At 33.0% G+C, this 16,262-nt stretch overlaps 2 protein-coding genes across 13 annotated transcripts in view; one reads left to right on the forward strand and one right to left on the reverse strand.

Moving 5' to 3' along the window:
* LOC148623177 (centrosomal protein of 120 kDa-like) overlaps nt 1-1,611 on the reverse strand; it is a 38,103-nt gene extending 36,492 nt beyond the window's left edge. Inside the window, exon 1 of the mRNA XM_088573756.1 lies at nt 1,439-1,611. Coding sequence (XP_088429882.1) covers nt 1,439-1,484 — 46 coding nt within the window. The 5' untranslated portion in view covers nt 1,485-1,611. The remainder of the gene's footprint in view (nt 1-1,438) is intronic.
* A 401-nt stretch (nt 1,612-2,012) lies between these two features.
* Nucleotides 2,013-16,262, forward strand: part of LOC148623179 (casein kinase I-like) — a 30,347-nt gene continuing 16,097 nt past the window's right edge. For 6 of the 12 annotated variants that reach the window (XM_088573758.1, XM_088573765.1, XM_088573760.1 and 3 more), the window contains exons 1-4: nt 2,213-2,551; nt 10,844-10,884; nt 11,865-11,934; nt 14,662-14,810. In XM_088573758.1, the coding sequence (XP_088429884.1) occupies nt 2,365-2,551; nt 10,844-10,884; nt 11,865-11,934; nt 14,662-14,810 (447 nt within the window). In that variant the 5' untranslated portion in view covers nt 2,213-2,364. Of the gene's footprint in view, nt 2,552-10,843; nt 10,885-11,864; nt 11,935-14,661; nt 14,811-16,262 lie in introns of all 12 variants that reach the window. The other 6 variants (XM_088573762.1, XM_088573761.1, XM_088573767.1 and 3 more) reach the window with 4 other exon arrangements.

Raw genomic sequence — 16,262 nt, forward strand, 5'->3', positions numbered from 1 at the left:
AAAAATGCAAAAAAATACCAGGTGAGCTAAAAAGCAATATCACCAGTCTACAGACTGACACAATTCCTGAGAAATACATTATTGAAATTCCTACGCCATCGTCTATAAACAAAGTTTAATTTTTATTTGTCATCTCCGGGCTTCAGATTTCACAAGGCATTAACTGTAATAAAAATACACAATACAGTGGGTGATACATCAAGATGGTTTCGGGGGTTATAGTATACCACCCTTTAGGTTTTGTTGAAAGTCTGACAAATAAATGAGTGGCAAATATTGCCTGGAACAGGATGTGTATTCCCTGCCTTGAAACTCTTTCTTTATACAAGTTTCTTGATCGGAACCACTGAACCATTTTTGTAAAGACATGGATCCACCAGGGCCTGCATGAAATATCTGAAGGCAGCTCTTCCAATTGGTACTCACCTTTCCTCTATATATTTCATTTCTATGATCAGTGACTATTTATAATCTCGCAAAGGTTTTCATTCTAGCTAAACATTAAATGGTTTATCATGTGTCTATAGCTAACAATAAAGCATTTGTAGGCAACTTGAATGTATAGACAGTGAATGATTGGCTAATTTAGGTAAACGCATAGAAATAAACCAGTACTGATAAGAGGTTAAAAGTCAACTAGTTTAAATTGAATCCAATACAAACCAAATTAACCAGCATATTTAGTTTGCAGTAAAATGTGTTGATTGGGTTTGTTTATTGGTGTTAATAACATAGAATTAAAAATGATATATTAGAAATACCTATAAAGTGGACCTAACTTTTTGCATTTGAACTTTAATGGCAATGTAACAATTTTCCTGCGGTAGTGCAAGATAATTGCAGATGCCAACAGACTTTACAAATCAAAAGGCTCTGATGACTGCTATATCAATTCTGATATAAACATATTTTGCTAAAAGCTCCAGCCTCCTTAAAGTGAAAGTGAAAGTAAGGAAAATGGCTATTTATAGTTGAAGACTACTTTTCTGTCCAATCTTCGTGGACTCACCCTATTTTCTTTGCGGGAAATTATTTTTGCACATGTGCTTAGAAATGCTACACAAGTGAAAGTTTTATTGAATCAATTTACATATTTTTTAAAAAATCCTAAAAATATGCACTTCACTATAGAAGTCTATGGGAAAATTAATACGATACTGAGACCAAAGGATTCTAAATTGTACATCATGGCTTACCTCCCTTTACAATGTCGAAGTGATCTTTCTTTTTGGATTCTTATTGAATAGTATAACACTTTACAACACATTAAGCGAGGCATTAAAATTCGTTTGAAGTAGACATGCCAGTGAAATAATGGAACAAAATTTTTCCGCGACATAATTCTTTTGACTTTCAGTCAGATTTTCGAACGAGAATGGACGTGTTCTTGTCAGCAGTTAATAGACTATACCTTCGTCTTTTTTTGTCAGATATTTACCCTCTAATACAGAAATGACTACAAGGAACCTGTCTTTCTCGACCATTGTGTATTCCTCTTAAAATGTTATGAAATAATAAAGTTTGCGCTGGTTAAATTTCGATATCAATATTATTTTGCCTGATCTTGTTTGAAAACAGCCGCCATATTGATGCAGATTTGTTGACGGAAGTGACGTTAAATGGGGTGACCCAAAATCCATATGGAAAATCAGGCGAAATTCACATATTCGATAAAAAAATATAGAAATGTTCCTTCGTCCACTCATTTCCTCTTCTCCAAAGAAAGAAAAACTAATAATATAGTATATTTTTATTGCAAAACAAAGCTGTTTATAAGTAAATAAAGTAATCCGCCTGGTTACGGGGATTCCCGACTTGCGCAAAGTGCCGGTAACCGATTTCCTGAGTTCCGGAGAGTAAACATACGTAAAAAATAGTTTGTCACTATATTTTAGATATTTCATGAAAACGAGTTACTTTCAATAGGATAACTATATAAACTTTTTGTTTAAGTGTTTTCTGTCAAATTTCAAAATATTGGTGAACGAAATAATCTACTAAAAATGCGCAGTAATTTACTTGTCAAACAGCTGGTTTATGTAGTCCACGAACAGAAACTATGAAGTGAAAATGACAATAACATTCAAACGATCTCGCAACTATGCTAGCCAATTACACTAATTATGTTCACTATACAGGAGAGTTAGACGGTATATCCAACCAAGGTTTGGGTTAATTTGAAATATTCAACGAAACCGGGCCAATTTCTACTCGCTTCACCATAAAATGACCGACAACTCTTGTTCACATCGTTTGCTGAAACATGTAATTTTCTTAACCTCGTACGTATTTAACGGTCGTGGTGCATTAAAAATATTAGACATTTAGTAGATTAGTGTTGGTGTATTTGAGAACTGATTTAGTATGCAGAAAAGACCTGAATACGAAAAAAGTGAGGATCAAAGTAGACGAAAAGCAAGTGGAAGAAGCATGCATACTTCAGGGAGACCAGGCCAGACAGGCTCCAGTAATTCTGGGGTTCTTATGGTTGGACCAAACTTCAGAGTTGGGAAGAAAATAGGGCATGGAAATTTTGGTGAAATACGTCTTGGTAAGATACACATAAATTAAAAAAATGTTCGAAGACAAGAAATTGAATGTAAGAAGTCTACTGGTCAAGGAGTAATTCTCACCTACCCATTTTTTGTCCTCTCTTAAAACAAGTTCATGCCTAAAATTGAAGACAAAACATCTAACAAATTGCTGATATTTTGCTCTCCAAAATGAGCTTTCACCAATTTTCATGGAGGAGTACAGATTTTGTGAGTGGATTAGCAAGAATTGCTGAATTCTAGTCATAATGGCACTTGTTTAAAATGACACTTGGTCAAAATGGCACCCATCATAAATGTATGTTTAATTATTCAATAATAAATACATAAGTCCTCTTGTATAATTAGTATTCTTCTTGGTATTTTTTGGAAGTTATTTATTTTGGATAGATATAAAATTAAAGTATTTTTGCAAGACATATCATGGGTTAATTGTGATAAAAAAAATCTTTAATAATTTCACCTGTATAAATTTCATTTTGCCCTTTCATTTACAATATTTTGTTCACATATTTTATTATTTTCAAGGAATTATTTATAAAAATGGTAAAATATATAATGCAGTAACAATACTTATACTCGGCGTCACATAAATAACATACTGTTAAAATTTGAATAAAAATATTTTCTACTACTTTATTGACACCAACTGTCGTTTAAATTGTCTTAAATGACTTGCTCATTCGTTTAGCCAAACAGCTTCTCAAAAACAAGTCGCTTATTAGCTTAAATCATGCGTAACAAATCCTTACGGGAAAATCCCATACTAATATCCGCCATGTTGGTTTTTATGGGACGATTTGTTTACAAACAAAGTTCGTAAGTTCCCGTCGAACTCTGGTGACAATCGTCTGCTTGATCAACTTCTCGGTATTGTACGTTGTTCGTGTAAAATAAATCCGAGATATCCGAAATAACGCCGAAGTGCATTCTGGGTTCTTCGGTTTTTGGACAAACCATTTAAACGTAAACAACATCTCCTAGCAACCCGATCACTGTAAACATGGCCGACTTTTTACAATGTAAATATTGGCACCTAGAATTAAAATCTGACCGGAATTTAACGATTCAATGTTTAGGGAGAAGCCGTTTGGCTAAACGAATGAGCAAGTCATTTAAGACAATTTAAACGACGGTAGGTGTCAATAAAGTCGTAGAAAATATTTTTATTCAAATTTTAACAGTATGTTATTTATGTGACGCCGACTATAGTGAAATTAAATGAAATACCCCCGAAAGATAAGGTGTGAAATTTATCACAATTGAAAACTTGATTAAAATTCAGAAGTAAATATCACATTTCTTACTTTTTAAACAATCTTATAAAACTTATAAATTTTACAAAAGTAATGTGGATATCGGAACATATCAAGATGGTAATTTAAGTAGTGAAAGAGTAATCAAGGGAACCAAGGTTATAGCGGTAATCAAAAGAATGTATTCCAGGGACAAAGACCAGACATGGAAAACAGACATACACAACAAAGAACATAAAGTAAATAAAATCATACATACAAAGTAACAAAAGTCAATGAGCAACTCGGACTCCACTAAAAACTAGGAGCATGGACCAGTTGCACCAGTATAGTTTAATAATCTAATTAAAATAATTATAATAATACCAGTATCACCTATTAAATAAACAAAACCATAAATTATAGATACATGTAATTAGCAAAGCCATAAACCACAATCCAATTCCGAAACTAATTTACTTCCAAATTAAACCTTTGATCAATCTAATCACTCTCTCAATCATTTTCACAAATAAAATTTTGATTAGAATGATAAGGAATAGTCATCATATAATCATATTTCAGCATGTACATCAATTAATTAATTAAAATATTTTACAAAAAATACAATAATAAACCAAGTGCCATTTTATAGAAAATAAGTGCCATTTTGACTGTATGAGGTGCTGTTTTAACCAGGTGCCATTTTAACTAGCACCCGAATTGCTTCCGTCTTGAAATTGACGAGATATACTCTCTAACTAGTTGTTGTGACGTCATTATATTGCATAGTTTGTAAAGAAACTCAAGCAGATTTTTTGAGGGCCTATAGTAAGGCTGAAATAACAAATATCCATGTTTCCTGTAACCCAATCTAACCTATTTTTGACAGCCCTAAAAACATGAAAAGTGACACAGACAGACTGACCCTGTATACAACCACAGGTTTCAACAGCTGACAGAAAATGTGAATGTAAATTGTACATCTTAAAGGTTATTAAATAGTCTACTTTTCGCTGATGAGAACATGTATAACATATTTGTAAAAATGTGTCAATGGAAGAAAAGGCTGCATTTCGCAAAACAGAAAGTAGATGTCCAACTGACATGAAATTAAATCCTAGTTAAGGGACCCTTACCTGAAGCATATTTTTTCAATTTTTATTCCATGATCTTTATGATATTTTTAAAATGACACAGGGAAATTAGGAAGATATAGAAAATAATGAGTAGGTTGTAAATGTGCATGTAGTACATGTATATTGCATGTACATGTATACATGTACCTCTTTGGGAGCAACCTGTTGTAGTTTAATGCATTCATTAGGACATCAAAGGCATTGGTGCAGTTGAGGACAGTTGGATTATGTTGTTCATTCTGGTTGGGTCCTTTATCCATGTTCACATATATATATAATATGAATCCCCATGCCATGGACAACATTGACTGGTATATCCGTGTTGAGGTTGGGTGAATCCATGATAACGTCATGTACTGTCCTATGTAAATACATGCTACTACCATAAATGGTCCCAATATGGATGTTCTTGTCCTCAAATTCGATGGACAAAAGGTGTCCAATGGTTTGATTGGTCTGTCCTTGTGTAACCGGAATAATTCAGTCATTATATTCCACTGACTACCCATCGCTACATTAACCTTGTGAGTCAGAGAGAATTGATGTGGGCTTTAATTATTTGAGTAAGTCCTTTTATGAATTTATTTCTTTTTACGATCAATTGATCTGTGTCAAAACTACACAGTTGCCAAATGTTGTTTTATTCAAACGCATTGAGGATCGAGATCGGAGAATGTACAACTCTGACCAAAATCGGACAGCAGACAAAAAAAAAATCATTTTCCAAAATTTGGGGGAAAAGGCAAAAATTATGTTCGGCGGGTCTGTAAAACTATTAAAAAAAAAACCAAACAGTGGCCTTACTGGGAATGGTGGAAAAAGATGTCCCCATAATAAAGTAATTGAATAAAAAATAAAAATCCACCGTACCAACTCCCTTTTTTTTAGCTTATTACCGGAAATACACTTTTTTTTGTCGGCCTAATTTTCATGCTACCATTTTTGGACTTCTATGCCATTTAGTTTCCTTTAAGAGTGTATAAACATAGATCCTGAGAGATTTTGTGCATATTAATTTTTTTTCTTTTTTTTTTTTTTTTTTTTTTTTTTTTTTTTTTATTAGATTAAACATTTCATTACATGTAGATGCATGAAAACATCTTAACCTATTGTTCACACCTGTCTCTGTAACAGGGATATATTTCTAAGATTTCTAAGGGCATAGATGGTGCATTTTCACCTACACTTAGAAATCGATGTTAGAAATAGATTGTAAAGGAAAACTATTGACCAAACTTTACTGTAAATGTGATGACTTTTCATTCAGAATTGTCAACTTTCCTTTCAACTGTGGCAACATCCCTTCGGCTCCTGCATATGGAGTGTTCATATCAAAACTCATACGTTATGCCAGAGCTTGCCGAAACTACGCAGTCTTTTTGTATCGCGCTATGGTCGTCATCATGAACTCGTGGATCGTTATGGTGTTTCCATCTGCACCATGAAAAATGATTTATTCAACGGGTCATAGTCTACCCCCGGACTTGACTTTTTATGAGCAACTCGGCGGGTGTTTCTATAAAAGCAGAGGACGCTTACCCTACCGGTGCACCTGGTCCATGCTCCCAGTTTTTAGTGGAGTCCGAGTTGCTCATTGACTTTTGTTACTTTGTATGTATGATTTTAGTTACTTTATGTTCTTTGTTGTGTATGTCTGTTTTCCATGTCTGGTCTTTGTCCCTGGAATACATTCTTTTGATTACCGCTATAACCTTGGTTCCCTTGATTACTCTTTCAGAATGATGAAAATAAAGTTTTATTTCGTCACCTGAAATCTTTGAAAGTACAAAAAAACATTAAGATCTGTAAGCCCAACATTGGTTCAATTGGTGAAAGTGACAATTTTACTCTCAACAGATGTCAACAATCACTAATTAAACTAATCAGGCAGTGGAGTAAATGTTGATCATGTGACTTTAATGCACACAGTTAAAGGTCAATAAAGTTGAAATGCTGGGAAAATTCTTTTCCAGTTTCACTACATTTTTAGTTACATTTCGGCAATATTAACTATCTTGAAAATATCATTTATGCTATCAATGAACTACTCAGGGACCAATACTAAATGTAACTGTGAAATAATGATACAAATTTGTCATTAACTCGGTCTTAACACCAAAAGCACACTTGTAATTATGCTAAAAATAGAATCTCATGAGGCACCGCAGGGGAAATGCTTATTTGCAAATATTTCTATATTTGTTCAATGCATGTAGTACTGGTGCATTTAAGGCAGTTCATACATGTATATCAAAGCAATGAAACAAAAAATTAAAAAATGAATTTTGTTAGTGTCATTTCTCCTGTAATGTTTACTGTTCTTTATTGATTAAACTTGATTTCGTATTCTATGTTATTTATTTCTTTTTCATTTCTGAAAGTCTCTGCTCACACTCAGACTCACTCCAATTCACTACCCCACTCACTTTCAACATCACTCGCAGCATCTTCCTTGCCATTTTCTCTCTCCCTACTACAGTAACGCACATTTCCAAGTTCCTTTCTATTACCCTCACTTTCTACCTTTCTATTTCATCCCTCGCCTTGTTGTTTTGTGATCAATTCTGGGTTAAACTGTTAAGCTCATTGTCCATGTGGACTAGCTAAATTTACTTTTTACATTGGGTTTAGTCAAGGAATGGTACATTTTTGTGCTTAACAGGCAAATCAGAAAAATGTCTGATGTTAGGTCACACAGATGATGGAATTTTGGCTGACCGAGAAATAAAATCTAGACAAAGTCAACACTTATTTACATAGAAATTCTTCTATTTGTACATTTTTGCCTGTTTTTTTCTTGTTCTGTTTCTATTAGTGGCTTCAAAATTATAATCTTTTTTTTTTCATAAAAACTATAATCATCTGAATGAACATTGTGCTGTGACAATAAAATTGGGCCACCCAGATACCACTTCTTTATTTAGGTTATATTTGTTGGAATCTTTATTGTTTTGTACAGTTATTAAAAGTGATTAGAATAAATTAAAACATTTGTTAATTCTATGGCATAAAACAGAATTCCATCAAAATTGAACATCTCATTGTTGCTGAAACTCACAAGCTTTTTTTTAACATTTTAAAGACAGAAATTAAATTGACACACCTGTTAATGCTTGCTGAAATCTGAATTTTTTCCCCAGTCACGCATAACTAACGGACATCTGACCAGAAGCAATTTCACCATGTTCACCGGACTGGTCTGGCAGTCCAGTGAATTAGATGGGTCTGACTTTATGGGCCAAGCTTGCCATCTTCAATGATAATCATTATTTTTGGATGATCAGGAAAATTTCTGGTCATTGTATTATACACTGTGATATTAAGCATTGACCATACAGCAGGGTGGTAAAGTTTCTAAGAATATGAAAGCAATGCAAGAAAATTCTGTAGGACATATGGGCCAACAGGTAACAAATCTTGTCAGACTTTTGATATTTGTATTGGCCATACAGATAAAATTGACACTTTTCAAGAACTGTGTTCCATTTACCCTGCTTATGACTTCCCAAATGCATCTACAGATAGCACTGTACATGTATAGTGTAGTTAAATATCATTTGACATTGGTTCTCTACATGTAAAATACCTCTGTGATTGACTGACCTTGTTCAATATATTTTGTTGTGAATTGGGGATGTAATATTAGATTCTAGTCTTAATCATTATATATTGATTATGAGGATTTGCAGATTTACCACTGCTTTTTATAACTAAAATGTGTGATCATATCAGAAGTTGGATGTACAAATGTACTATTTCATTGTTAAAAGAATTGCATCCATATGACTGTCAATTACAATTTAGTATGGTCTTTAAAAAAGTCATTATGAAATATATCTCAAGAATTAGTCATTCATGAATTAAAATTTCTTTGTTTTACGCCTTTAGAATAACATTACATGTGAACTGAAATTTAAACTGAAGCGTAGTGTAATCTAATTAGCATAATTTCCTTCCAATCTGGCAATTCTAAGTAAAGTTGATCTAGTTATAGACTTCCATAGTAATCCTCTAATCTACAACTTCAGGGTTTTTATACCTCCACTCCAAGTATATGGTTTATGATTGGTTCAGCCTATTCCACTTGTTCTAAATAAACCGTGTTTCAATCAATAATCATACACTTATATTTATGACTGTAGGTTTATACATTTAGCCTTGTGTGAAGAAAGACATTTCTCATCAATTTAACAAAAATCTAAAGCACTTACAGTACTTCGGCTAATAAAATCTAGCTTATCTTTATTGTGGGTTTCAGGAGGTTACAAATTTATATCAAAATTTGGTATATATTTGTAAAAAGATATATGGAAATCATGATTGTATCTGGAATTGTATTCCCTATTAGAACCCCCATGTAGTAACAAGTTTTATAGGTGAGAAAAATTTGCTGTATTTTACATGATGTTAACAAAGATTAGAACTGTACACCACCTGTAGCCAAAGTCTACAGGATTATATCTTCCTACAATCAATAGTCAGTGATTAAAGCTGTAGATCAGTCCATGGAGAAATAATCAGGTGCTTTGTAGGGGATGACTGAAGATTTTGCTAATCAGATGGTGTTGCTACATGTAGAATAAAAGTGTATTTAATTATCAATTATTCATAACCATAATGATAAGTACAATATATGTATCTGTCTGACTGTGCTGTATACATCTTAAAAACTGTAGTAGCCACTTAACATTTTATCTTGTTGTGATGACAAGCCAATAAAAATCTATAAATTGATGACATCTCGTGACTTTACTGTTTTATATGGCTGGGAATTGTCCATATAACACTGTATAAACATACAAATATTGAAACTAATTTTTACTATGCATCTTATTAGTCCAGAAGTAGACAATTTATACCAAGTAGATTTCTGATGTTTATTTTTTTAAAACAACTTGGAAAAAGTTTCTGTTGCTGTTATAAAACAAATTCAAGGGGGAACCCTAACAGTTAAATTGAGATCATCTGAGTTGGTGTTCTTACTATATCTTTCTTCTGAAGTGTAGTAAATTTTGACTGCTGATAACTGATAACATAAACATGACATGTTCAATGACAAATCCATCATTCAATTCATTACAAGTACATACAAGTTAATACATGTACATGTGCAGGTAGATCTTATTACATGTACATCTTAAGTTTTTTTACTTTAACCAGTGTTTATTTCCTATATTTCGCCAAATTTCACACAAGTGAACACCAGGTTATAGTATGTGAAGTTTGGTTGGGGAAAATATTTTTGTAACACTGTAGCGTTAGGTATGGGTCCTGTATGTCCTTTTGGACATCTACTTCCTTTTCAACACAATTTGGCCGTTTCTGTCTTTGATCCATTTTAACACTATGACATTTTTTACTTTTATGTCAGTAGTGAAGTAGGATTTTGTTGAAATAGTGACGAAGTGAGGATGACCTCAGTTATACAAAAAAGAATATAATTAATAGAACACTAGAAAACCTAGGATCCTAAGTTCATGATACTGGTGTAAAACCTTCATTATCATTGGTGATGATACATGTACAAAATGCACAAGTATATATAAAATGATTATATACTGATCATGGTTTTACTTATAACTGACTAAAATCTGGTCTAAAATGCAGTAGGATTTATGGAATTACCTGAAACTTTTAACCAGAATAAGATCACGAGAAAAACAGCAGACCAGTTTTCTTGCCATGGTGTCCCTTCTATGAATGTTTGGGTCAAGGAGAAATTACAGGTCTGAGGATCCAAGTGACGGGACATTTGTGAAATTTTATATCAGAAATGCAATGATAGTACTAAACAAATGTTTTTTTTTTTGTTCAGTGTATTGTTAAATGTACGTGTGAACACTTTATTTCCCTGTCTGCATACTTGTATTATTCCTGATGAGAATCTGTAATGATTTTAATTACATTTATTTTACAGGGAAAAATCTGTACAATAATGAACATGTGGCCATTAAGCTGGTAAGTAAAGTAGAAATTGATTTCTGTATTAATAGATGATGTCCTATAACTGTCAGTTCTCTTTAATCTGGTTGATGTCTTTTTGACACGGTTGTCTATCTCCTGTGACATTAGGCATATTGAATTGAAATATGGTATAGTGTATATGAAGTAAATAAAGATGTTTGACTGCTGTCACATGTATAATTGATTATTGAGGAAGTACCCTGTCTTCATCTATTGATTCTTATTAGTGCAACTCCATCAAAACGCTAAAGGGATTTTGATGAAATTTTAGAGGAAGATTTGGCATCATATATGTGAATGTGCATTTTGCTTTAGGTTTCTAAAGGGAGATCATTCAACTTAAGGATTTTACATGATAAAATCTCGTAAGCACAACTCCTCATCCATAATGAGCATGAAGGAATATGACTATTCTTAAAAGTCTCCAAAAACTGTGCCTGCCTAATTTGAAATTTGAATTGATAGTCCTACCTTCTACCTAAATTAATATTAAAAAATTTAGTAGTCCTATATGTATGATCAGAACTGTAAAATGAAATTTGACCAAATAAAACCAATTTGTTTAGTTGCGATATAATGCTTGCTTTAACAAAAAAGTAGTCAAATTACAATAACATTAAAAATGTATATGTACATGTATCAACCAAAACTAGAATGATAAGTAATGCAAAGTGCCAATTTCTAATACAATCTAATTATTTTTTTAACTCAAAAGCACAACAACGGAATTACTAAGAATGAGTTTGTGGTCAACAATTGTTTCTGAATATGATTTAATTTAAGAGGAAATTTGTGGGTTTTTGACGTGAGGGTTATTACGGTAAGGATTGATGCATGAACATCATGACTTAATAGCACTATCATTAGAGGGAGAATAGAAGCTATATTAGTTTGGTTAAAGACAAAAACAAATATTGTAGTTACAATTCATGTGCATCCAATATAGAAAATGTCACTTATGAAACTCCTTTCAGGAGTCTATGAAGTCTCGAGCCCCACAGCTGCATTTGGAATACAGATTTTACAAACAACTTGGCCAAGCAGGTAATTCATTATATAAATATAAATAAGTTGTCACACTGACAGGTATCAGCTTTAGAAGATATTGTTGATCTTTGTATGTGACCTGAACAACCCGGAAATACTTAAAAGATAGTTGTCTGCCTTATCTTTATTAATCAGTTTGAATCTATTATATATAACCCATGTTTTATAGGCTTGGGAAAATTTGGTTTTAAACAAAACATTTAATAAGGAAATGCTAATCTTAACAGGCTACTAGGTGATTAAAAACCAGACACCTAAATATCTAAATGTATATTGTGAAATTTTATTATAAAGATGTGTTTTTATAATGTACTATGGTATACTGTTGTCCGTCTGTCCATCCGTCGTCCACACTTCGGACAATAACTCAAAAATGCTTTCACCAACTTAAATGAAACTTTGGTGAATTGTTTATATCTATCGACGTTAAGTCCCTTTCGATTTTTATAAATTTCAGATTTTTTGTTTCCATGTTATTAATTTTTTTCCTTAAAAAAAGGGTGATTTTCAAGTTTTCAGACAATAACTGAAAAATGCTTTCACCAACTTCAATGAAACTTTGGTGAATTGTTCATATCTATTGATGCAAGCTCCCTTTCAATTTTTATAAATTTCAGATTTGTCTTTTCCCTGTTATTAATTTTTATACTTTTACATTTTTTTGAGGAGGGGTATATCTAGTTGATCATGTAAATTCATTAAAAGCATAAGGACAAGTTAAAAGGGCAATGGGCGTTGACTCTTCTCCTCTGACACCACTTGACCATTTGGAGCCAAACGTGGTATAAATGTTTCTTGGAGTATCCTGCATAGAACTGATGTGGAGATTTTTGATCCGTCAAAAAACATGGCCCCGTTACTAAAAATAGAACATAGAGGTCAGACAGTAGTTTTTCGCATAAATCTCCAAAACTGTAAGGTTTATCAAAATAAATTCAAATGGTGAAATGACCTTTATTATAAGCCCTCCAGGGATCAAAGTTGTCAGGTGACTCCTTGTAAGAGTTATGGCCCTTGAAAGATGAAAAATGATGCTTTTTTGTTGGTTTTTTTTTTTTTATTATTTACAGTTTTCAGCCAATATCTTGAAAACTATAATACATGGAAAGAAACATTCAATTGCTGAAATGATCCTTATGATAGTCCTACCAAAGTCTGCTTGAGTCAAAATTGGTAGACAACTCCTTGTTAAATTTATTGCCCTTGAAAGACAAACCTACACTTAGAAATCAATGGTAACGGAAAACTATTGACCAAACTTTACAGCAAACGTGATGACTTTTCTTTCATCTGTGGCAACATCCCTTCAGCACCTGCGTATGGAGTGTTCATATCAAAACTCATACGTTATGCCAGAGCTTGCCGAAACTACGCAGACTTTTTGTATCATGCTAGAAGACAAATAGGCTTCTGAACAGGGTTATGTTGCTACAAGATTGACATCATCACCAAAGAAGTTGTATGGTCATCATGAACTCGTGGATCGTTATGATATATCCATCTGCACCATGAAAACTGATTTATTCAACAGGTCATTATTTTCCTTTCCTCATTTGTCTATCCCGGACTTGACTTTTTATGAGCAATTCGGCGGGTGTTTCTAGAAAAGCAGAGGACGCTTACCCTACTGGTACACTTGGTCCATGCTCCTAGTTTTTGGTGTCCTAGTCCAAGTTGCTCATTTACTTTTGTTACTTTATATGTATGATTTTAGTTACTTTATGTTCTTTGTTGTGTATGTCTGTTTTCCATGTCTGGTCTTTGTCCCTGGATTACATTCTTTTGATTACCCCTATAACCTTGGTTCTCTTGATTACTCTTTAACCAGGTGAGCGATTCAGGCCTCTTGTTTCATTCAATTTTCTCATTTACAAATCTGTAGTGAAGATCTTTAAGGAACCAATATTACATTGTCAGTACAGAAGGTTAATCTGGCAGATCTGCCTTCATCATTTTGTGTTTCCTTTGTAGCCAATAACTGTCCAAAAAATCTTGATAGCTTTCATAGTTTTTTTCTTTAGGATTTTTATTTGAAATTATTACTTAATAATAATTCAAAATATTGCATGTGCAAACACTTTTGTTTAAAAAACTGCTGTGTTGTTTGTTGTTTCCCTGCAAAGAACATAACATAAAAACATTGTTATAGCAGCCCTCCCTGTCCTCCTCCCATAAAAACAGTCACCCCATAACAAGAAATGTACATCTACATATATTTGGCATATCCATGTATCTATTACTTTTGATATAATTTGATCAATTTAAAGCTTAAAGGCAGATCATCTGTTTAATGTGATCAAGTCCTGCCTGAGCGACCAGGTCCTCTTAGGTAGCAATTAAATTAGTTTCACCACAAGATTTCTTACAGAAGTTACCAAAAATAAGTATGACCTGCTCTGTGTACATATCAAATGGGAAACCGTAAGTTGCACTGTACACGGAAAATAAGTATGACCTGCTCTGTGTACATATCGAATGGGAAACCGTAAATTGCACTGTACATGGAAAATAAGTATGACCTGCTCTGTGTACATATCAAATGGGAAACCGTAAGTTGCACTGTACACAGAAAATGATGAAATTACCACTGTTTTTAGTACCTTGGAGCATTGTCTCACCCCTACTTAAAAAGTTCTAAATTGTCTGAGGTCATCAACTGAGAAATTCTGATGGCATGCATTTTACAGATACTTCCTTTGACAGAAATTGCTGTTTATTTTTCAGAGGGAATTCCTAATGTGTATTATTTTGGACCATGTGGCAAATACAATGCATTAGTATTGGAGTTATTAGGACCTAGTCTAGAGGATCTTTTTGATCTTTGTGATAGGAAATTCTCACTGAAAACTGTCTTAATGATAGCAATTCAGTTGGTAAGTTTGTTATTTTTTGCCATTTCTGTTTTCTTTTCATTTGCACAGTTTTTAATGGTAAACAACAGAATTATTGGTTTAAATTTAGTGTTCACATCTTTGCAGTGAAATGCTGAGTTAGTGGTAGACTGTAGCCAAATCTTGTTGAGCTCGACATTTGAATGTGGGTAATCAAATCCCATTCAATTATGCTGTACATTAGCCACAAGTTTATCAATGCCTTTATTCCTTTACACATTTTTAAACAGTGTGGCTAATGCAAATTGCCTACTAATGCTAACAGTAAAGGTTAATAGACGTGTGGCCTATCATGTTTGTAAAATCAAAATACATGTAATTCAAAAATCTACAATTGGTACATGTGCAGAGAAAGTTTCATTAAACTTCACAACACAACTTCTTCATTCAAAGTAAAATTTAATACAATGCTGGTATCAACTAATTCAGCAATGACATGGAAGATAAATCACATAAATACATTGTACATTGTTGATTATGGTGTAGTTGTTGGAAGTGTATGACCTAGTGAATGTTGTATGTATAATTACATTAATTATGTCATAAGGTTATATCATTGTCATTTCTAGTCTGATATCAAATATATTGTCATGGTTGGGTGAATTTTATTTAGGTTTTGTTTTGACCCTGTTAGAGAAAGACAATTGAACAAACATGACAGAATTAAAAGTAATTTTATAAGGATTACATTTTTTCAATATGGAATGAAATGTTCATTAGATGGAACAGTACTGATATTGACATTTAAATTGAACTGATCTTTGTTTTTTTGGGGGTTTTTCATAAACTTTTCCTTCTTGCACCTCTTTGATAAGAAAGTATTTATTTTTTATAAGGCCACAAAAATTCTGTGCTCATATAATGTTATTGGCACTGTTGACCATTCATTTTGAGGGCTGTGAGTTGAACCAGTTAGAAATTAGGGCCAGAAACAAACATTTTCCTGATGTCTATATGATAACTTGGGTGAAAGGGAAGGAATCTCTTTGGAGTTGTACCACAATTTGATGAAGTTCTACACCCTCATTGGAAGGTTGTGATAGATTTTTTTAGGCTGTGACTTGAACCTAAATTATTGAGGAAACAATGATAATCTATTGGTTGTTTACTCTTTCAAATGAGTTATCCTACAAATTATTTGTGACTAGTCACTTAAACCCAGTTGACTGTGGTTACAGTATGTACATTGTATTCTCTGTCACTGATTGGCCAATATTGTATATTTGGTTATTCTGTGGTTAATAACCAAAATGACCTAAGATAACCTGTCTGTTGGCTATCAGTAATTATTGAAAGGTAATCTTCCTCAGGCAGGTGTATATCTGACCTGTTCATCTCCTAATTATAATAAATCATTGTCACAAGTCATATGTGGTCAGACTTCTGTTTTAACAGTTGAGATATGTACTGTACACATCCTAACCAAATTAATGG

This window comes from Perna viridis, chromosome 3 (assembly GCF_037379345.1).
Source record: "Perna viridis isolate PV_CMFRI_1.1 ecotype Kerala chromosome 3, ASM3737934v1, whole genome shotgun sequence".
NCBI lineage: Eukaryota > Metazoa > Mollusca > Bivalvia > Mytilida > Mytilidae > Perna > Perna viridis.